The sequence below is a fragment of the Lissotriton helveticus genome, chromosome 2_2, assembly GCF_964261635.1.
Source record: "Lissotriton helveticus chromosome 2_2, aLisHel1.1, whole genome shotgun sequence".
Taxonomy (NCBI): Eukaryota; Metazoa; Chordata; class Amphibia; order Caudata; family Salamandridae; genus Lissotriton; species Lissotriton helveticus.
Genome location: NC_136060.1, coordinates 516,775,753 through 516,798,418, shown reverse-complemented (window position 1 = coordinate 516,798,418; position 22,666 = coordinate 516,775,753). Strand labels below are relative to the sequence as shown.

At 49.0% G+C, this 22,666-nt stretch overlaps 1 protein-coding gene across 4 annotated transcripts in view; it reads left to right on the top strand.

Moving 5' to 3' along the window:
* LOXL3 (lysyl oxidase like 3) overlaps positions 1-22,666 on the top strand; it is a 377,140-nt gene that overhangs the window by 224,745 nt on the left and 129,729 nt on the right. For 3 of the 4 annotated variants that reach the window (XM_078678825.1, XM_078678824.1, XM_078678826.1), the window contains exon 5: positions 19,496-19,715. In XM_078678825.1, the coding sequence (XP_078534951.1) occupies positions 19,496-19,715 (220 nt within the window). Of the gene's footprint in view, positions 1-11,727; positions 11,785-17,607; positions 17,668-19,495; positions 19,716-22,666 lie in introns of all 4 variants that reach the window. The other variant, XM_078678827.1, reaches the window with a different exon arrangement.

The window sequence follows — 22,666 nt, the reverse complement described above, 5'->3', positions numbered from 1 at the left end:
TAATGGTCTTGGAGAGAAATGTAAAGAATTACCAGAATTATTGATACAAGTTTTACCCAGATTATTAACAACGAGAAAAGAAGACTGGGATGCAATCTCAGCCTGTAAACAGAAACAAGATGAAGATATTAGTGATTTTTATTCGAGGTTTGAAAAGTGCTTTAGTATCAACAGTGGTCTCAAGACAAGTAGTGAGTCATACCCTCACCTTTTCGTTACCAAATTAGTCGAGAATTCAAGTCCACCAATTAAAAACCGAGTTTTGAAAGTCGAAAGCACCTGGCAAGCAAATACTCCGTCCCAGATGCTCCAGATGCTCCAGTACCACCAGAATAGAATCAGGGAAGAGCAAGAACACGAGAGAAAACGTATGAAAGACACGAAAATGAAAGTACTAGTTGCACAATCTGTTCCTCAAGACAGTCAGAAGAGGGGTCCGAATCAAGCCAGTCATCCTGCAGCTCCCGTTAAAGGGAACTGCAATTATTGTAAACAGCCAGGTCATTTTATAAATGAGTGTGCAGTTCTGAAACACAACATAGCTACTGGTAAGACTAAAGAAAGACCACGTCCGCCTAGACAAGAACAAGTTTCACAGATTCCTCAGCCACAGAATGCACAACAGACAGTTACAGTACCGCAGCCTATTGCTGCAACACAGCATGTTACATCGCAGATGTACCAGTATGCACAGTCTGAGTATCCAGAGTACCAGCCATATTCATGAAACAGCCTAGAGAGGGAGGTAGGCTTGCCTCTCATCGAGATACCTGTAGATCAAGAAGGTCCCTATGTTCACAGTCAAGTATTAGGGAAAGACAGAAAGTTTTTGATTGATACAGGGGCAAGTAGGACCACAATTAGTCACGCCGAAGTTCCAGGGGCTCCGCTCTCAGGCTCAAGAAATGTTTCCCTTGGATTTTCAGGAAAGCCTATCGTTAATGAGATTTCAAAGCCAGTCACTCTAGAAGTAGGTCCATTGTCCCGCACTACTGATCTGTTACTTACTAAGTCATGTCCAGAAAATCTATTAGGCATTAAAACACTGAAAGAGTTAGGTGCAGTTATATGTTGTTCCCCAGAGGGAATACGTCTGTTCCTACGTGACTTTAAGGGTCACTATGTATTACGAGATTTTGATTCCAGACTGTCCAATGTTCCGCAGCATTTATGGGCGCAAGGTCCAACTGATGTAGGTTACATGCAAATCACACCCCATCGTGTGACCCTGAAACCAGGTGTAGTGTTACCACGAATCAGGCAGTATAGATTGCCACCTGAGGCTGTAGCAGCCTTATCCAAAATTATTGACGAGCTCATGGCTCAAGGAGTAGTTGTAGAAACTGACTCCAATGTATGTAACTCTCCGATCATTCCAGTCATGAAACGTACTGATCCAAATGCACCCCCAGTATATCGATTAGTGATTGATTTACGAGAACTTAATAAATGTATTATTCCTCAGTACCCAGTTGTCCCAGATATCTCTTCCCTATTGACAGCCATTGATTCCGAAGCCACGTTCTTTACAGTAATCGACCTTAAGAACGCATTTTTTAGTGTTCCTATTCATCCAGACAGCCAGTTTCTTTTCGGATTTTGTTTAAATGGAAGGAGCTATATGTTTACACGCGCTCCTCAAGGTTTCACAGAAAGCCCTAGTATTTACAGTCAAGCACTCAAGAGACAACTAGACAATATTCACATGCCAACTGACACTGCCCTGCTCCAGTATGTCGATGATCTACTGATCACAGCCCGTTCTGAACGTGACTGCGAGCGAGCGTCACTGACGGTTCTGTATTTCCTAGCCGAGATGGGGCACAAGGTGTCCCCTTCGAAGCTTCAATTCTGTGTCCAGCAAGTGGTCTACTTAGGACACTTACTGTCCAAGAGGGGTAGGCAGTTGACACCAGACCGTATCCAGTTAATAGTGAGTCTTCCTCAGCCCAGGACCCAGAAGGAGGTACGTGCCTTTATCGGCCTTACTTCTTATTGCAGACAATGGATTCCCCAGTATGCATTTCTAGCCAAGCCACTGATACAGTTAACGACACAGGAGGCAGCCGTATCGACTGTCCTCCCTTGGACATCTGAACATACACTTAGTTTCAACGAGTTAAAGAAAGCTTTATGTCAAGCTCCAGTTCTAGCTACACCGAACTACAGTAAGCCTTTTACACTCTTCGTCACTGAACGTGAAGGTACAGCATTATCTGTTCTCACACAAGACCAAGCAGGACAATACAAGCCGTGTGCTTATTTTTCTAGCACACTAGATCCAGTCGCCCAGGCGTTGCCTGCGTGCCTCAAGTCAGTTGCAGCCACGGCACTGGCTGTCAGACAAAGTGATTCCATAGTTTTAGGACATACCTTGACAGTACAAGTCCCACACTCCGTGGAAGTTCTTTTAAACCGAACACAAACACAGCACTTGACAATTGCACGTTTAACAGGTTATGAATTGACACTGTTCCAGCCACACATAGATATTAGACGCTGCAACATCCTGAATCCTGCTACACTATTACCATCAGTTAATTCAAATTCAGCCAAACATGACTGTGTGGAAGTAGTTAACATTACGACAAAGCCAAGACAAGACCTGACAGATATTCCATTACCAGATCCTGACCTGACACTTTATGTGGATGGTTCATGTATGAGAACTAGTACAGGAGAACTAGTCGCCGCGTATGCAGTGACTACTGACACCGAAGTTATTGAAACACACCGTATTGATACTCTGTCCGCTCAAGCAGCAGAGCTAGTTGCTCTGACACAAGCCTGTATACACGCCAAGAACCTGAAAGTTAATGTTTACACCGATTCACGTTACGCATTTGGAGTTGTACACGACTTTGGAGTGCTCTGGCAGGAGAGAGGTTTCATGACTTCTCATGGAACCAAGATTCAGCATGGTCTCCTTATTCAAGCTCTGTTAGATGCCATACACTTACCGACATCTATTGCTATCATGAAGTGCAAAGCACATACGAAAGTTACTGACATTATGTCCCAAGGTAATGATCTAGCAGATCGCACAGCCAAGCTTACAGCACAGACTCCAGACATTCAAGTTAACATGACACACACTCCAGATCCGACTACATGTATGACAGTTAAGGACCCTACTCAAGATGTCATAGATATCCAGTTACATGCTACTCCCGATGAAACCAAGAAGTGGTCTGAACAAGGAGGGGTCCAGACAGATCAAGGATGGTTAACAAAGGGTAGAACCACATGGTTTCTCCCCGACTCTATGGTTCAAGTCATTATTAATACCGCACATAGTCCAGCACATTTAGGAGAAAAAGCTATGTTAGACAGTATCCAGAACATTTGGTTCAACAAGCATTTACGAGCTGCAGCCAAGCAGAAAGTCCGTACGTGTATGATATGTTGTCAGTTTAATCCAGGTAAAAGTGTCCCGGTGGAACAAGGTGGTTTCCAGCCTCCTGACCACCCTTTTGAAGTCCTCCAGATGGATTATATTCAGATGGAGCGATGTCGAGGTTTCAAGTATGTCCTTGTAGTTGTATGCGCTTTGTCCAGATGGACAGAAGCATATCCAGTCCCAGATTACACAGCCGCGACCACTGCCAAACAGTTGGTTCGTGAATTCTTCCCTCGATATGGACTCCCTAGAGTCGTATATTCTGATAACGGTCAGCCATTCTCATCTGAACTGATGAAGCACGTTTCCCTGTTGTTAGGGTACCAGTGGAAGTTTCATTGTGTACGCCATCCTGAAGCAGCCGGTCTAGTCGAGAGACATAATCAGACTCTGAAAATCCGAATTGCCAAAATATGTAAAGATAAGGGTGTGGACTGGCTAGTAGCTCTGCCAGTTGCTTTGTTTTATATGCGCATGGTCGCACATTCCAGATCAGGTCTGTCCCCGTATGAGGTCGTTTTCGGCCGCCCCCCTAACATGTGGGGTACTCCTAGACCCCGAAGTATTACTGATGTTTCATGTAATATGCTGACAGATTACCTAGCTTCCTTGATGTCTGCCCTCAACTCATGTCGTTCACAGGTTGCCGCCGCATTTCCAGACAATACCGAGGTGGCACCGCATGAAATCGTTCCAGGTTCGATGGTGCTCGTCCGGAACTTTGACAGATCAAGTCCGCTGGAGCCACGTTGGAAGGAGCCCCGTCAGGTCCTCCTCACCACCCGTACAGCTGTGAAATTGGAAGGACGCCGCGGCTGGGTGCACCTTTCGCACGTCAAGAAATTCTACGGATTAAAGCCGGTCTTTAAAAACATTTCCCAGGATATCAAGACTTGTCAAAACATTGTTCCTAAGGACTGTCCCGCAAATGACATTGACACAACCCCTCCCCTGTTAGAGAAAACTCCGCAGCAGGAGTATAAGCAAAAACTCCGGTCTAGTAAAATAAGTCAGTCAGTTTGATTGTATAAGTCCTCCCCTAGGTGAAACGGTTAGACTGTTTCTGACATGTATAAAATAGACCCCCATAGTGAGAGAGTTAGTCAAAACTCAAACCGATGTATCGTTTTTCTAAGTTTCATATTATTCATCAGCATAATGATTTCCTGTACTAGTTACGCATTTTTCCTGTGTTTTCCAGTTCCTCATGTAAATAAGCATTCTAATGTTACAGCAGAGCACACGTTTAGTGATCTGCCCCCTCATGAACTGTTCTACCGCCTCGCTATGCGCAATAACTCATTTATCCGCATGTTACATTACTCACACCAGACCAGCAATGCCACTAATTGTTGGGTGTGTGGTCGACTCCCCCCTTTTCAGACGTCAAAGGGAGTTCTGCCACTCTTTCCTTATCCTTTTTCCCATAATGGTTCGTGTGGAGCATGGTCCACGTTAACGTCATCCTCAACAGACATGTCTTTTCTTAACAGTACATGTTTCCCAGACAAGCAAGGTTTCCCCCACAGAACAGGTTTAGATCTAGAAAATGAAGTGTACAATTTAGGTAACTATTCTTCGAATTTCATGGTCCTGAATGTCCAGTCTGATTCTACTCCAGACCTACCTGCTATTTCAGTACTACCAGTCAAAGGCGAATTATGTGTCCGTAATTATGGTTCTGTACACGTAGGACATAGTGATTGTACTACTGTTATCCAGTATAATGACAGTAGGAAATCTATTTTTAAAGCTTCACGTCATTCTTATTTTGTTTGTGGTCAAACTGCATATGTTCGTCTGCCCCTCGATTGGGAGGGAACCTGTTACATTGCCTTCCTACTGCCACCTGTTTTCCTAGCCCCACCTGACTACCATAGGAATTCCTTCCTAGTACATACTAGACACAAGAGAAACCTCCCGATTGTCGATTATACTGAAACTGCTGCAGAGCAATTCATTGATATTGATAAAGGTGTGTTCCCTTATTTAGGTACAGTTGTAAACAGTAAGCTAATCCGTAGGTTAACAAGAACCCTTGAAGCTGTAGTAGATGAGACTGCCTCCGCTCTAGGTAACTTAACCGAAGAGCAATCCTTTATGAGAATTGTTGTGCTCCAGAATCGTCTCGTCCTTGACGTCATACTGGCCGATAGGGGCGGGGCCTGTAGAGTCATCGGATCCAGTTGTTGCATTTTTATTCCAAATAACGCGCCGTCTGTTTATTCAGCTATAACCAGACTTCATAAAATTGCCCATCTGTTACACCAAGATCCAGGCACCTGGACATGGTCCGGTTGGTTCTGGAATATAATTTCCGCCTGGGGATGGAAAGTCCTGTCCTTTCTAGGTATCGCAGTAGCGATCATATTCAGCTGCTGCCTCTGTATACAATGTGGCCCTGCGATTTGCGGCATGTGTGCTACCTCTTGTATTCCTAGTCCCAAGCCCCGTTCTAAATCTCGTTCCAAGACAATTCGAGATGAACAAATGGTACTGTATGAAATGATAGATGGTATCATGAGTATTGATGTTTCCTGATGGAAACGTAGTGACAAGGAGGGAATGTGGAAAAGTAAATTTTGTCATGTTCTGTGTCCCTACGTGTCATCCATCATATGTTATGTGTGCATGACCAATATGCATATGTACTCCCCATGTCCGATTAATGACGCAATTACAGTTGTGTCCACCTCTAGTATGCTAGTTTCCAGTCCTCGTGAATACTACGAATATCAGGCCTATGTAAAGCTATGTTGCCACGTTTCTCAGTGTGCACGTTATTTCATTATAAAGTCCCCGTTTCCAGGCCTCAACAGGGCCCGGACATCAGATTCAGCTCCTGTCTCCTGAAGCCTCGCTGAGGAGCGATCCAGCCCCCACCTGTATCCTCGACCTTTCACTTACTTCCTGCCTCGCAGTGCCCGGTGCAGCTTGGCTCTGCCTCTGAGTCTGCCAAGAATATGTTATGATTCCAGCTATCAGTTTAGTCCTCCTTTTCTGCATTCCTAAGCTACTGAACTGCATCAATAGTTTCCGTCATTGTCTAGCCTATGCGGCTCCATGTTAAGAGAAATACTGTATTTAATGGTCATTTAATATTCTTCATCACGCACTACATGTAGAATAAATGCATGCTCTAGTCTTAGAGTCAGTTAGCTTTTCCCCTCATGACTTCTAGTTTATATCAACATGTTCCCTAAACATCAGATACTAGATAGGGTTTAGGTACATGTCGCTCCGACCCTCCAGACTTTAGTCTCTGCTCCTAGCACAGAGTTCATAGCCCCAGCTTCTCCTCGTAACACGTCATTGCCAGTTTGCGCGCACCACCAGGTTAGAGGTCCCGGCTCCTTAGGTAGCCCCCTCCTATGTTTCCGCCCATTCATGACATATTCTGTTACGTTTGCATCACATGTCTGAGTTACACCTTCTTTTTACTCTTATCTTTCGCGACTGCTACGCGTCACGCCTTCTGCTCCACCCACTGCTACGCCTACTGCAATGTAATGCTATGTGTTTGCGCTATGTATATATGCTCATGGATTGTTATTAAAAGTCAGCGCGCTCATCCCAGACCCAGCCCCAGCAGCTGCTGGGCCCTGTCATCCTATTCCTATGCAGGTTGTCCTGTTCCTGTCCTTATGCTGTATTAAACCTGCAAAACTCCTACTACCTCGAATCTTGACTCTTATTTATTGAGCTATCTGTTATGATATATGTCTAGTCAAAAATAGGGTATTATTTATTTATTTACCACACGACCCACCCTCTCCTTGAGTCCCAATATCGCCTCGTCCAACAATCTCCTCACTTCCCACCATCTTCTCAGGTCCCACCATCTCCTCACATCCCACCATCTCCTTGCGTCCCAATATCGCCTCGTCCAACAATCTCCTTGAGTCTCAAAATCGCTCGTCCCACCATCTCCTCATGTCCCACCATCTCCTCACGACCCACCCTCTCCTTGAGTCCCAATATCGCCTCGTCCAACAATCTCCTCACTTCCCACCATCTTCTCAGGTCCCACCATCTTCTCGCGTCCCACCATCTCCTTGCGTCCCACCATCTCCTCACGTCCCCCCATATCCTAGTGTCCCAATATAACCTCGTCCCACTATCTCCTCACGTCCCACCATCTTCTCGCGTCCCACCATCTCCTCACGCCCCACCATCTCTTCGTATCCCACCATCTCCTTGCGTTCCACCATTTCCCTGCATCCCAATATCGCCTCATCCCACCATCTTCTCGCGTCCCACCATGTTCTCGCATCCCACCATCTCCTGGTTTCCCACCATCTCCTCCCGTCCCACCATCTCCTCAAGCCTCACCATTTCCTTGCATCCCACCATCTCCTTCTCCTTGCATCCCACCAGTTCCTCGTCCCACCATCACCTCGTCCCACCATGTCCTCGCATCCCACAATCTCCTTGCATCCCACCATATCCTCGCGTCCCACCATCCCCTCGCGTCCCACCATCCCCTTGTGTCCCACCATCTCCTGGTTTCCCACCATCCCCTCACATCCCACCATTTCCTCGCTTCCCACAACCATCTCATATCCAATTTCCTCACGTCTCACAATCTCCTTGCATCCCACCACGTCCTTGCGTCCCACCATCTCCTCCCGTCCCACCATCTCCTTACGTCCCACCCTCTCCTTGCATCCCACCATCTCCTCGCGTGCCACCATCTCCCCGCGTCCCACAATCTTCTTGCATCCTATCTCCTTGCGTCCCACCATCTCCTCACGTTCCACCATATCCTTGGGTCCCAATATCGCCTCGTCCCACCATCTCCTCCCGTCTCACCATCTTCTCATGTCCCACCATCTCCTCACGTCCCACCATCTCCTTGCGTCCCAATATCGCCTCGTCCTACCATCTTGTTGCGTCTCAATATTGCTCGTCCCACCATCTCCTCACGTCCCACCATCTCCTCACGACCCACCCTCTCCTTGAGTCCCAATATCGCCTCGTCCAACAATCTCCTCACTTCCCACCATCTTCTCAGGTCCCACCATCTCCTCACATCCCACCATCTCCTTGCGTCCCAATATCACCTCGTCCAACCATCTCCTCACGTCTCACCATCTTCTCGCATCCCACCATCTCCTCGCGCCCCACCATCTCCTCATATCCCACCATCTCCTCGCGTCACACAATCTCCTTGCGTCTCAATATTGCCTCGTCCCAACATCTCCTTGCGTTCCACCATCTCCCTGCGTTCCAATATCGCCTCTTCCCACCATCTCCTCACGTCCCACAATGTTCTCGCATCCCACCATCTCCTGGTTTCCCACCATCTCCTCCCGTCCCACCATCTCCTCAAGCCTGACCATCTCCTTGCATCCCACCAGCTCCTCGTCCTACCATCACCTCGTCCCACCATGTCCTCGCATCCCACCATCTCCTTGCATACCACCATATCCTAGCGTCCCACATCCCCTCGCGTCCCACCATCTCCTTACGTCCCACCCTCTCCTTGCATCCCACCATCTCCATTACTTCACATCACATCATCTCCACGTCCCACCATCTCCTCACGTCCCACCATCTCCTCATCCCACCATCTCCTCACGTCCCACCATCTCCTCATCCCACCATCTCCTTGCGTCCCAATATCGCCTCGTCCCACCATCTCCTCGCGAATATGCCTCCTTATTCCACAGTCTTTTAGTACGCAGGGAATCACAACGCGTTCGTTACAACGACCACATTGTGATTCCGCATACCATTACTCTGCAAGTCCGAACAATGACTTGCGGAGGGGGGGTGCTGGATGTTGGAATAGTATCATTTACTATTCCAACTCCAGTCTGTGCGGACACTATGGAAGGTGTTGGATTTTAAATCCAACACCTCCCCCCCTCCGCAAGTCGTGGTTCCGACTTGCGGAGTAATGGTATGCGGAATCACAATGCGGTTGTTGTAACGACCACGTTGTGATTCCCTGCGTACTAAAGGTTTTGTTATAAACGTTCTTTACCTCTCCTCGCGTCCCACCATCTTCTTGCGTCCCACTATCTCCTCATGCCCCACCATCTCCTTGCGTCCCAATATCGCCTCGTCCCACCATCTCCTCACGTTCCACCATATTCTTGCGTCCCACCATCTCCTCGCGTCCCACCATAACCTCGCGTCTCACCATAACCACGCGTCCCACCATCTCCTTGCGCCCCAATATCTCCTCGTCCCACCATCTCCTTGCGCCCCAATATCGCCTCGTCCCACCATCTCCTTGCGTCCCACCATTTCCTTGCGTCCCAATATCGCCTCGTCCCACTATCTCCTCGTGTCACACCATCTTCTCGCATCCCACCATCTGCTGGTTTCCCACCATCTCCTCGCGTCCCACCATCCCTTCAAGTCCCACCATCACCTCGTCCCACCATGTCCTCGCGTCCCACCATACCCTTAAGTCCCACCATCTCCTCGCAGTCACCAACATCTGGTTCAGGGATCCTTCTAATCCAGACATATTAAACCTCCTTCCCCATCTCCCTCTGCAACAGGGAATGCGTAGAGGGGGAGCGAACTTCAACAACAAACATATCAGACCTCCTCCATGACACCCCACATCCTCCTCAGAAACAGAGAGCTACGAGAGGTGTGGACTTCATCCTGAGGGTTCACTTCCCTGCAAGAAATCCAAGCTCTACAATTCTACCCACTAAAATGTGTATTATATTGTGTTACCAGCCTGCTCTGATCCCGGGGTCACATCTTTGTACTCCAGATTGCTAAATATTAACTGCCTTCTTGCCCCAGGGCCACCCTTACCCCATGCAGCACATATGTACCCTCGCGAACAGGGCCTTCATCAGAGGAGACATGGCTGATGACATGACCCGTGCCAATGCATGAAGCATCAAACTGGACATGGATCCCCTTAGCATCTTTCAACCAGTCTACTCAAGGGACTTTCAGTTCTACTCTAAGGCATCTCTGTTCTACTTCAGGGGATCTCAGTTCCATTCCAGGGGCTCTCAGTTCTACTCCAGTGCCTTTCCGTTGTACCCCAGGGGCCTAATTTATGAGGCTGTGCGTCACTTTTATGCCGCTGGTGTGTCACTTTTTGTGATGCACCAGTGGCGTAAAAAATGCGCCTTGTTGCGCCATATTTACAAAGTGACGCATCTAGGTAGATGCGTCACTTTGTAAACCCCTGCGCCACATTATACCTACGGCAGGTATAATGTATGCAGGGGGGGCGTTCTGACGCAAGAAAGGGTCATAGAAGTGACGCAGTGAAATCTATAGGATTTCATTGCGCCACTTCTAGGATACAAATGCGTCAATTTCTTACGCCTGCCTCACAGCAGGCGTAAGACTGACGCAGGCCCTTTCACATGGGGCTTGCCCCATGTGAAAGGACACATTGCTGGAGTAGCGTCACTTTTGTGACACACTCCAGCAATGCGTCACTTTTGCGCCAACAGATACGTCAGAAATACTGACGTATCTATAACTCCTTGCGACATGATCCGTCATACTGTAAGTATGACGCATCATTGGTGTCACAAGGAGGGTGCAGTGAAAAGTGACACATTGCTGTTTTCACGCAGCGATGCGTCACTTTTCAGAAATGAGGCCCCAGGTGTTTTCAGTTCTATTCGGGGGCTTGATGGACTGTCTGTTGTTATTATTCCCTTCTCAAACCCAATCCCTGGCAGGTTCTCGACTTCTAAAGGTCAGCGGCTCTTTCCCGGTGGCTAGGCTGGACGGGGCTTGCTCTCATACAATAATGTCTAGAAGGTTTATAGTGTAAACAAGAGTCAAGGATTGGGAAGAATGGAGAGACCTTAACTGACGTAATTGGTTCTTCGACAGGATGGTTCTAACACTGTAGTAATGTGCGTTATGCACCTGGCGGCTACCGTTGTTCATGCAGTGAGAAGCACCCAGAGTGCATGGCGCACTGGTTCTCTTGGGGATCGTGGGCACCAGAGCTTGGCACCCACGGTTAGGTACAATTTCTTCGGGAGGGAGGTAACCTGTGTCTAGGTAAGCCGTGTACAGATAAGCCATATACAGGTAAGACGTGTTCAGGTAAGCCATGTACAGGTAAGTCGCATCCAGGTAAGACGTGTTCAGGTAAGCCGTGTACAGGTAAGCCATATCCAGGTAAGATGTGTTCAGGTAAGCCGAGTGCAGGTAAGACGTGCCCAGTTCTGCACTAAGACTGTTTTCAAATTACAAACAGCAGATTCTGACTGCACTTTTCTCTTCCACCTATCTTGTTTCTCCTGTTTGGATGATCTGCCACAAAATAGTGATTTCCCCAGTGACCCGCCCTGTATTTTTACCCTTTTCATTGTTTACAGAAGTGCGAAAGTTCAGGCCGCCAAGGCGACAGCCAAGACCGTGGCGACCAAGGGCAGGTAACCACAGATGGCTGGCCATTGCATCTGCTTTTATTGCCAGCTTTCGGTTTTTGGTTCATCCCAAAAAGGAAAGTTGAAATAAATGGCTATGGGTGGGGTTTACGTATTCTGTGGGTCTTGTGCTCTGATCTGAGGGGTGCAGGTGGCAGCTTGAAGGCTTTTGAGAGGGGTGCCTAGGTATATTGAGAGCTTGGCAGACAGTGAGGTGGGCGCTGGGCTGTGCAGAAGTCTGACTGGCTCAGGGAGCACTGCACGGGCCCGCCCTGTTAAAAGCAGTCCACGCGAGAGGATCAGCCAGCATAACCGTCACCGTCCACCAGGGGGCGCTCAGAGTAAGATCCTTCCTAAACCAGACTCTTGTGTGTGGGAGACCCTGATTCTATTCCAGCTGTTAGAAAGAATATTATAATATTATACTGCTATAGGGGCTCTCTGTTCATGAATAGAGTCTTTTAAAATTACTTATATTCTATTCTAACCCCCAGATGGAGCACTATGCACACTGATCTATTCCAGGCATAAAAATAACTGCTATTCTTTTCCTTACCACCAGAGGGAGGTCTATGCACACTGATCTATTCCAGGCATAAAAATAACTGCTATTCTTTTTCTTACCACCAGAGGGACGTCTAGGCACACCAATATTGAATTCCCGACATTACAAAGAACTGCTGTTATTCTTCAACCAGTAGAGGGCGCACTCTGTATACTGACATTATATTCTGGGTATTATATAGAACATATATCACTTTCTGCTCACTACAGGAAACTCGTCACACGTTGTTATTCTAATGGAGACCAGGGAGGACTCCCATTGGCTCTTACCCATATCTTTCAACCACTAGCGGGAACTCTTTGTACAGTAATCCTCTATTCCAGTGACAAGTGGCAGGTAATTACTCACTAAAGTCTATGCCAATCAGTAGCTACCACAGCCACTAGGACGAGCTCAGTACCTACCACAGGTACTATGGGTACCTCAGTACCATACCACAGCCACTAGCTCACTGGTTAGAGTGGCAGACCCTGATGCAGAGGTCTGTCCCGGGACCAGGGTTCAATTCCCGCCTCGGCGGGTCTTGGGCTCAATTTCCACGGACCTGATAATTCTCGCCTCGGTGTCTATTCCAATCACGGGCCCCACGCTGCAACTCTGGGCAATAGCTTGCTTAATCTCCACAATGGCCCCAGCAGCGCTAGGATACCTGGCTTCACCTTGGGGGTGCCCAGGAGTGGGCATTTCACAGGACAGCCAGGAAGGGTTCCACAGCGGTATGTGTACAGCGCTTTGAGACCCCTTCGGGGGTGATTCGTGCGCTATATAAGCACTACATTTACATTTACATTTACTAGGACGAGCTCAGTACCCTACTAGTGTCAGTAGGGCGAGCTCAGTATATACCATAGATACTACAGTAAGCTGAGTACTTTACTAGAGCCATCAGGGCAAACTCCGTACTCTACCACAGCTACAAGGGCGAGCTCAGTACCTACCACTGCCACTAGAGAGAGGCTCAGTATTATCATGGACCAGCAATGTAAGGAACTTAAATATTGTCCAACATTATGTTGCCACCACAGGCGCAACTCGCACTAATGTCACCCCAAAAGCACCAGAGGGGGGCGCGTTATTCGAATACCGTATCATGACCAGAACCAGGAGCTTGTCACAGTGACATCATGAAAGCCATCTGAGTGACGTCATAAATACTGCGAGGTGACCACGACACAAAGCTATCCTCGTGATAGAAAGAGTTCATCAACTCTAGTGTCCAATCACAGCTCTCGACAGAAATATTCAAAGTGAGCTGTGAAGGAAGCGGAAGAATACACTGACCTCCTGTCTCATTATAGCCAGTGGAAGGGACTCATCTCACTAATATCTTTACAGCCCCTGGAGGAGCTGTCCTCTTCAAGGTGCTATTCACAAGCTCTTTGAGGTTTGAGACAGTAACACCCTCCTCTACCCACCAGAGGGCGCTCCTTGCACACATCCCTGCTACTTCACCTCTTCAGTATATTATTCACAACCTCCAGGAGGCTTAAGACAGTAACACCCTGTTATAGCCACCAGAGGGCGCTCCTCGAACACTTCCCTGCTGCCTCACCTCTTCTGTATGCTATTCACAACCTCCCTGAAGTAAGACAGTAACACCCTTTTCTACCCAGCAGAGGGCGCTCGTCCTATAGGGTGCCACTGGAAGTGTGCACCTGGGTCTACCAAAGCACATGAATAAGAGACAAGGAACCTTCTAATATCTCTGCAAATGTCCTCCTTTGAGCTTCTCAAGAGTCACCAAGTGATGTCAGGGCCATGTGTGCCCTGGTGGAAACACAGGGGTGCTCACAGTGGAGCACGCGCACAACACTGTGTGTCGCTGCCATGTGGATTGAAGTGTCCATGAGAAGGTGTGATGAGGCAGTCACCTGAGCTGAAGGGGCTTAGAGCTGCCGGCTTCTATGAAAAGCTGGTAGAGCTGGGGCCAGGTCAGTCATGTGTAGAGCAACGCCTGACATGTGGTCCCAGTGGTCTGTCGGGGGGTGCATAGTCATCCTGGCCATTCAACTGTGACAAACAGCTCTAAAACCTCCTGTTTCCCCAAATTTAGCTCCACCTCTGGGTAGGGGTATAGCTTCAGAGGGGATTTTGGGGCGTGACACCCCCCAAATAAATGCATTCTTGGCTTGGTAGTTGGGTCTGGGCGCCATGAGGCAGGTCAGCTATCTCTGTGAAGGTTTTGAGACAAAACAGCAACCTTTAATGTTAGAAATACCCGCTTTCCTGCTTGTCCGAAATGTGTGATCTTAGACAAATATTTTATTTCACAGAATTTCTTTTTTATCACATCTGGCAGCACTTACTTGAGTTCAGGTGTGTGCTGTATAAACACCTCTAATGTATGTTTAATAGACTCTCCTGTGGCTGCATCTACAAGAATCGACGCCGTGTTTACGGTTTACAAGTTTACTGACTTTCGATTTAGTTGACTAATAGCATCATCGTTGAGGGAAAGTACATGTCTGTCCCTGCAGTGATATAATATGATGTCCTGAGGTGAAACACTCCTGCTTGTTAAAGAAATACACTTTTTTGATTTTTGAGGAGATTAGATCATATTTTTAGATTATGTTTGTTGCACGACATACATGCAAACGTTCTCGTGCACGGCTTGTGCACGATCTCTTAGAGCAAACGAGATCCAGGGCTCGGCTCTTAATTTGCCTACACCCCCTCCTATATTTGCAACTTGGGCTTAGCACATGGAGCCATCAGGCACTTGATAAAAAAGATTTGATGATAATGATGATAATGATAATGATAATGCTATTTATAGAGTGCACAAATACCAAAATGGTGTCTCGGCGCTAAGGACAGCAAATAACCCCACAAAGCACCCCTCACTGAAACAACCAAGTTTTCAGGCTTTTTCTAAAGCTCAGGACTGAACTGACCTTCCTGATCTCAAGTGGAAGAGAGTTCCACAACCTGGATGTACTGTACTGGAAGCTCCGCCCGCCCCAGTGCAAGGCGAGGACTGGAGGCATGGAGTCCTGATCACGGGCTCCGCTATGACACCTCTGCCACCGAGACTCCTTGTAGCCGAGAGGAAGACGAGGCGTGCAGTGAAAATACAGATCAAATAAGTGGCCCCAGGGAGGGGCTTCGGGCTGTGAGTTGTCGCTGTGTGGTACGTCCCACGGAGACCTACCAGGCCCGATGGTACCGGCACGGGTGTAGCTTCGTAGGGGGGGTGTTGTGAAGTGTGACACCCCTCAAATGCATCCTTGGTTTGTAACTTGTTCTGGGGGCCTGCCTCGGGCTTGCTGTGTCTGTGTCATTTTCTTCACTTTGTTCCCATTTCACTAAGAAAACACAGTTAACACGAAAACACACAATAAGCATTGCATATTACAGATCAGGTTACACAGGGCTGCTCTCATTCACTAGAGCCATGATACCAAACTTTGTATTGAAAGGATATAGTTTCAGCATATGATGTGAAGTCAAATGTTCATGATCAGCCCCATAACCCCCCACCCAAAGCAACAGAAGTGCCCTCCCGTCGTGAGTGAGGACACCGCTCTCGTGGTGTCAGGGATCTGATCACAGGTGCCGGATGTCTTGGCACAGTTTACTGGAGTCCCACTAGTCCAGTAGCCACTGGCTAGCTGTAGGAGGGCAGTGGCTGGACAGAGTGCCAGTTCACCCTGATACCCCCAGAAATCACAAAAAGAAAGGTGGGGGCTTGCTTCACTGGCCTCTATTCCCAGTTACTGCTTGTACAGGCCCCCACAGCGCAAGGGAGGAGCCTAGAGGGGATTTGATCTCACCTTCAACCACTAGAATCAAGCTTCCTCCTCTCCCTTGATGTGCTGCAAGCTTCCTTCCACCAGCTTCCTTGATGTGCCGCAAGCTTCCTTTCCACACCAACTCCTTTGATGTGGTGTAAGTTTCCTTTCCACACCGTGGGCAGCTGTCTGTAATTTCCTTGTTCAAAAGCGCAGGCTCCACTAGTCTCACAGCTGGTCTCCAATGTTGCAAATGCCCTGGATTCTCCTTGAACTCTTGGCAGCAGACTCCATCCGTCATAGAGAAAACTGCCTTAGTTCCAGACGCAGTGAACAGTGTCTTATCTCCTGCCTTCACACTGCGGGTCAGACGGACCTGGTGTGGCCACCTCTTCAGTCATAGACAGTCTTGAACAACAGATGACCACTCAGGACAGACTTTTATCACCTCTGTTTGATAGGCTCATCCAATCAGAGGGTCTGCTACTTTTGCATTCTGAATACACCTCCAATCACAAACCATTCATGGCATGTTCAATGCATGGGTAAAGCATGCTTTAGTTCCCTCCATGTTTTCCTGGTACTAGCCTGTGCAACTCCCTAAAGAGGAATTGTAATTAACTCCTGCCCAGGAGGCCCTGACCAGTGGGGAGGGTCCTCTTAGCAGAGTTAGCGCAGCTAACCCCAGATAAGAGCTGAGGGTCTCCCCCAGCCCACCAGGCCTTTCCAAGGAAATAGGGAGGGGCACGGGGGAGCTGGGATGTCCAGCAGAACAGCTCGCATTCCTCACACTGGCTCAAATCACCATTCTTCCCCTGTACACCCACGGGCTCTCAAACACACATCAGCCAGACAAGGCAACAGGCCCACAGGCATGGCAAACTGCACAGACTTGGTCAGGAGGGTGCCTAGGGACTCACCCCTCCTGACTATAGATTTATTGCTGCCACCACTGTCAGTCTACCACAGCCATAATAGAGAGGGCAGTAGCCACTCTCTGAAAAGTAGGGGTGCACTAGGCATGCCCCCTCGACCTCGGAGCCAAGCTCTAGGGTCTCAATCCATGTAAACAGGGAGACCCTCAGTGGGCACGTATGATTGTCATGCTCACTGAGGTAGGGATCTAGAAACTATACAGTAGCTTTTGAGTGACTTGCCTGGAGATTAGCATAAGGCAGGGAAGCACTCTCTCCAGAGACATGAAGGAGACTTCCTGTCTCAACACGCCCACCTAAAGGAAATCCGTCCTGCCCTGCTCCTCATGGGAACAGTCCATCTCAAACCTTGGTCGTCTCGCCCTCCACCCTGCAGACGCTGCTTCTGTATTTGGCAAAGCTGAGATTGACACCCGTGAACCTCTCTAGGTTGCGCCCCTGCCTCTGACCCCCCCCACGCAAACAGCCGTCAGCCTGTTTGCCCCTGGCCCCACCCTGCCCCCCGTGCTGGCTCTGAGTGGGGATCTGTACTTGTACTCTTAATATGTCTGTTTAATCCTGGCTTTGGTTCCAAGTATGTCTCTCTGTTCCACAGGCTGTTGCCCAAATCTGCCCCCACAAACAAGCAGAAAGAGGACTTGAAGCCCACCACGAGGTAACTGGGGCGAGAGAGCATTGTGAGGCTGGGGGGCCACCTGCCGGCAGCTTTCTTGGGAGGGGCGGGAGGGATGGGCAGTCCTAAGTGAGAATTTCTCTGGGTGAGGTGCAATGCCCTCAAAGAGCCGGCAGGTGGCAGCCCTGGGGTGATGCTGAGACCTCAGCATGGCAATGCTCCGTGCCAGGCGGGGGGGGCACCAGGGCGGGCACTCTACACTGTTTGTAACACAGGGGCACTCCTTCCTGGGCAGTCTCCGCAGCACTAGATCACCAGGCGCTTTACAGAATTAGCAAGCGTCAGTCTGCAGTACAGGAGCCGGGACTGCAGGGCTTCTAGGAGCTTAGAGGCTGGGAGGGCGGGAGGACATGGAAGCTGGGGAGGGAGGGCATGGAGGCTGGCGTGGGAGGACATGGAGGCCGGGGAAGAAAGACATAGAGGCCGAGGAGTGAGGACATGGAGGCCGAAGAGGTATGACTTAGAGGCTGGGATAGAGGGAGGACATGGAGGCTGGGGAGGGAGGGGGGACATGGAGGCTGGGGAGGGAGGACATGGAGGCCAGGGAAGGAGGGAGGACACGCTAAGACTCCGCAGGTCTCCCACTTGAGGCGGTCACCTCTTTTGGACCATACAGAGTGGGACTGAAGCACCTTAGGATCAGGGATCTGGGCTCAGACAGATGAAAGCTGCTTCAGAAACAAGGGTCTGAGCTCCAGCTTCACCTGGGGAGCTTTACTGAAGAGCATTGGCAGCGTCAACTCGCAAAGAAGGTATACATGACAGATTCACTGCAGAAAAGAACTTTACAAACTCCAGCAATGCATATAAATGGAAGTGTGTGCATGTGTATCCACATAAGACTTTATATGCTCCGCCCTCTTTTATTCTCTTCGGAATATTGGCCTTCTTCTTCCTAAATACGTTCTCCTTTCTCCATTTTCAAACTGCACCTTCTGCTCTCGTGCCTTCTCTATTCTGCCGGCTCCTCTCTGGGATCATGCGTCCCTCTCTTCAGACCCCTATGACAATCCTCCTCTTCTGCCCCCCCCCCCCCACTCCACTTCCTTTGTTGGGTCTCAGCCAATGGCATGCTGTAGTTACAAATGTCTCCGTGACCTTTGTTGGGTCTCAGCCAATGGCATGCTCTAGTTACAAATGTCTCCGTGACCTTTGTTGGGTCTCAGCCAATGGCATGCTCTTGTTATAAATGTCTCCACTTCCTTTGTTGGGTTTCAGCCAATTACATGCTGTAGTTACAAATGTCTCCGTGACCTTTGTTGGGTCTCAGCCAATGGCATGCTCTTGTTATAAATGTCTCCATGACCTTTGTTGGGTCTTAGCCAATGGCATGCTCTGGTTACAAATGTCTCCACTTCCTTTGTTGGGTTTCAGCCAATTACATGCTGTAGTTACAAATGTCTCCGTGACCTTTGTTGGGTCTCAGCCAATGGCATGCTCTTGTTATAAATGTCTCCATGACCTTTGTTGGGTCTTAGCCAATGGCATGCTCTGGTTACAAATGTCTCCACTTCCTTTGTTGGGTTTCAGCCAATGACATGCTCTTGTTAGAAATGTCTCAACGTCCTTTATTGGGTGTCAGCCAATGTAATGCTCTTGTTAATGTCCATTGTTGGGTCGCAGTCAATGGCATCCTCCTGTTACAAAAGTCTCCATGATCTTTGTGGGGTCTCAGCCAATGACATGCTCTTGTTACAAATGTCTCCATGATCTTTGTGGGGTCTCAGCCAATCACATGCTCTTGTTACAAGAGTCTCTTTGGGGTCTTACTGTCATACATTTCTTACCCGCCTTTTGTTTCCCCTGACAGATTGTACACAGAGCGCCACCAGCCTAATTACCGCCTACACTCTGTGGCGTGCACGGGCACCGAGGTCCACATCTCGGTGTGCCCCTTTGAGTTCTACAAGGGTAACATGAGCGGTGCCTGCAAGGGGGGGATGCCAGCGGTGGCCAGCTGCCTGGCTGGCCCCCTCTTCTCCAACGGCATCGGCCTGAAGAAGAAGGCAGCACAGCAGACTCCAAGCCAGGTGAGAATCCTCCGAAGGGTCCCCTGTTCAGTCCCTCACTGAGGGGCAAACCATTGTGAAGTGAGCAGGGGGCACCATACTCCTCTCCCCCGCAGGATGGTCTCTGATTAGCGTGGACGCGGGTCATCTGGTGCCAGTCGCATCTTTGCGGGACTCACAGCCGGTCGCACATTCTGGGCCCCTGCAGGTGTGTTGTTCCAGGGTGCCCATAAGCCCATTCCTGTTTCTTTGGTTGGGGGCCTGCTCTGGGGCACTTTGGTGCCTTTTTCTTGGGGGCTTGGAGTGGGTGAGCAGAGAGTGCAGGGCTTTTTGGAAGTCTAAAGCTCATCAGAGAATGCCAGTTTTGTCACTGGCTCACACGTGCTTTGGGTAGATTTAGGTCTCGTCCGTGTGAGGATTTATTTATTTATGTATTTATTTGTGCATTTTTATATAGCGCGGACTTTACCCGAAGGTGTCAGAGCGCTTCACAATAGGAACAGAACTGGTACATGAGAACATTACAAGTGAGCAAAATACAAAAGCAAACGTTACATTAAATGAAGCATACATTAAATGAAGCAAAAGTGACAATCGTGAACAAACAAAATAAAAGAGGTAGCAAACGGTGCAATACAGGAGGAAAAAGTGAGGTGTGCAGGTTACAAAAGCGTACAAAGTACAAGTAGAGGTATAATACTGCAATATATGGAGGGCACTCTAGCACAAGAACAAACGTTACATAGGCAATGGTCGCACTTGTGCAGGTATTGAAAATAAACAAATGTAAGAGGTAGAAAACAGTGTGTCACAAGAGAAAGTGACGGGTGCATGTTACACACGAGTACCAAACACAGGAAGAAAGATAATACTGCACTAAATGGCAGACTCTCAAACCACAAGAACACACTGGGAAGACACTTCCATAGTCACGTAAAGTAGATTTTTCTATAATGGAAGGGCTTCCTTCAGATAATAGAGAGGGCAAGGAGGTTCTGCTGGAGAGGAAGGAGCAGATCCAGCCGAGGGCCTTTTCTTGGAGCCCTTCATCGTGGAGTCTGCGTATTAGGGTGCGGTGAGAGACTGTGTCGAATGCCGCAGAGAGGTCGAGGAGGATGAGGGCTACTGTTTCTCCTTTGTCCAGTAAGGTGTGGATGTCATCTGTTGCGGCGAGGAGGGCGGTTTCCGTACTGGTTTTTTTTCTGAAGCCGGATTGAGAGGAGTCGAGGATGTTGCGCTCTCCGGTGAATGTGGTGAGTTGGCTGTTGATGGCTTTCTCGATGACATTCGTTGGGATCGAGAGCATGGAGATGGGTTGCACTAGGGCATGCACTTTTGCATGCAAGAGATATTGTGTTCTTCAAGGGGCTTGGAGCCCTCCTTTGCTCACCATTCGTGGGCTTCATTGTCATTTTCATTTGCTGCCTTCTAATTGGACAGCTCCAGCCGGCTTCACTTCAATCAATCACAGGTTTGTTAAGCGCTACTACTCACCCGTGAGGGTCTCAAGGTGCTGGGAGAGGGGGGGTTCACAGGTTCCAGTCCATCAAGGAGGGGGTCTGTCGAAGAGCCAGGTTTTGAGGTTTCTTGTGAAGATGGGGAGCGATGTTGTCTGTCTGAGGTGGAGAGGGCGTTCCAGGCTCTGGCCGTGCGGAAGGAGAAGGAGCGGCCTCCTGAGCTGGTCTTTTTGGTGTGGGGGACCATGGCGTAGGAGAGCTGGGCTGATCGTAGGGTCCTCTGGGGTGTGTGGAATATGAGTCATCTGTCCAGGTATGCTGGTCCGGTGTCGTGGAGGGCCTTGTGAGTGTGGGTTAGCATCTTGAAGGTGACTCTAGCTACGATGGGGAGCCAGTCGAGTTTGCGCAGGTGCTGGGAGATGTGGCAGTGTCTTGGCAGGTTGAGGACCAGTCTTGCAGTGGCATTCTGGATGTTCTGTAGCTTGCGTGTAAGGTTTTTGTTTATTCCGGCGAAGAGTGTATTGCCGTAGTCTAGTCTGCTGGTGTGTCTGGCGGTGTTGGGTTCGTTGGATAGGGAGAGGATGAGTTGGGTGTCGTCTGTATATGACACAAAGTTGAGTTCGTAGGTTCTGGCGATGGAGGCGAGCGGAGCCATGTAGATGTTGAAGAGCGTATGGCTGAGGGAGGACCCCTGGGGGACTCCGGAGGTGGTTGTTGTAGGGTCTGAGAGGAAAGGGGGAGTGTGACCCACTGCGTTCTGCTGGAGAGGAAGGAGCAGATCCAGTCGAGGTCCTTTTCTTGTAGCCCTTCATCGTGGAGTCTGCGTATTAGGGTGCGGTGAGAGACTGTGTCGAATGCCGCAGAGAGGTCGAGGAGGATGAGGGCTACTGTTTCTCCTTTGTCCAGTAAGGTGTGGATGTCATCTGTTGCGGCGAGGAGGGCGGTTTCCGTACTGTTTCTTTTTCTGAAGCCGTATTGAGAGGACTCGAGGATGTTACGCTCTCCTGTAGTATGTTTATCTAGGTACCTGTATCGATATTCCTATTCCTGGCCCTTGTCCGGTTATAAATCAATAATATCCCTACAACGGCACAGAAACCCGTTTCATAAATTAGTCTAGCGCATGCTGTCACATTAAGCAAGCACTATTCCTCCAGCCCCCTAGAAAGCACACCGAGTTCTTAAACAAATCCAAGCCTCGAGCAACCTGGGAAATCCCCGCCTGCTATGTTTTGATTTCGTCCGAGAACTCCTGAGAAGCACTGTAAGAACGACCAGTTCTTAGTGACATCTTTATTGACGTCTTATGTCCATCCTTACGTCAAACCCAGCACCTCTCAGGTATAAATATACCAACGTTGCCCTAAGCAAACACACGGTGGTGATGAACCTGGAGCAGCGACTACTTGCCGGAGAGCCCAGCTGATGAGAGCCCACGGACTCTGCCCCTCCCTTTTGACGCGCTGAGAGAGACGCTGTCTTTTCTCCTGCCGAGAAATCCAGCTTCCAGCGTTT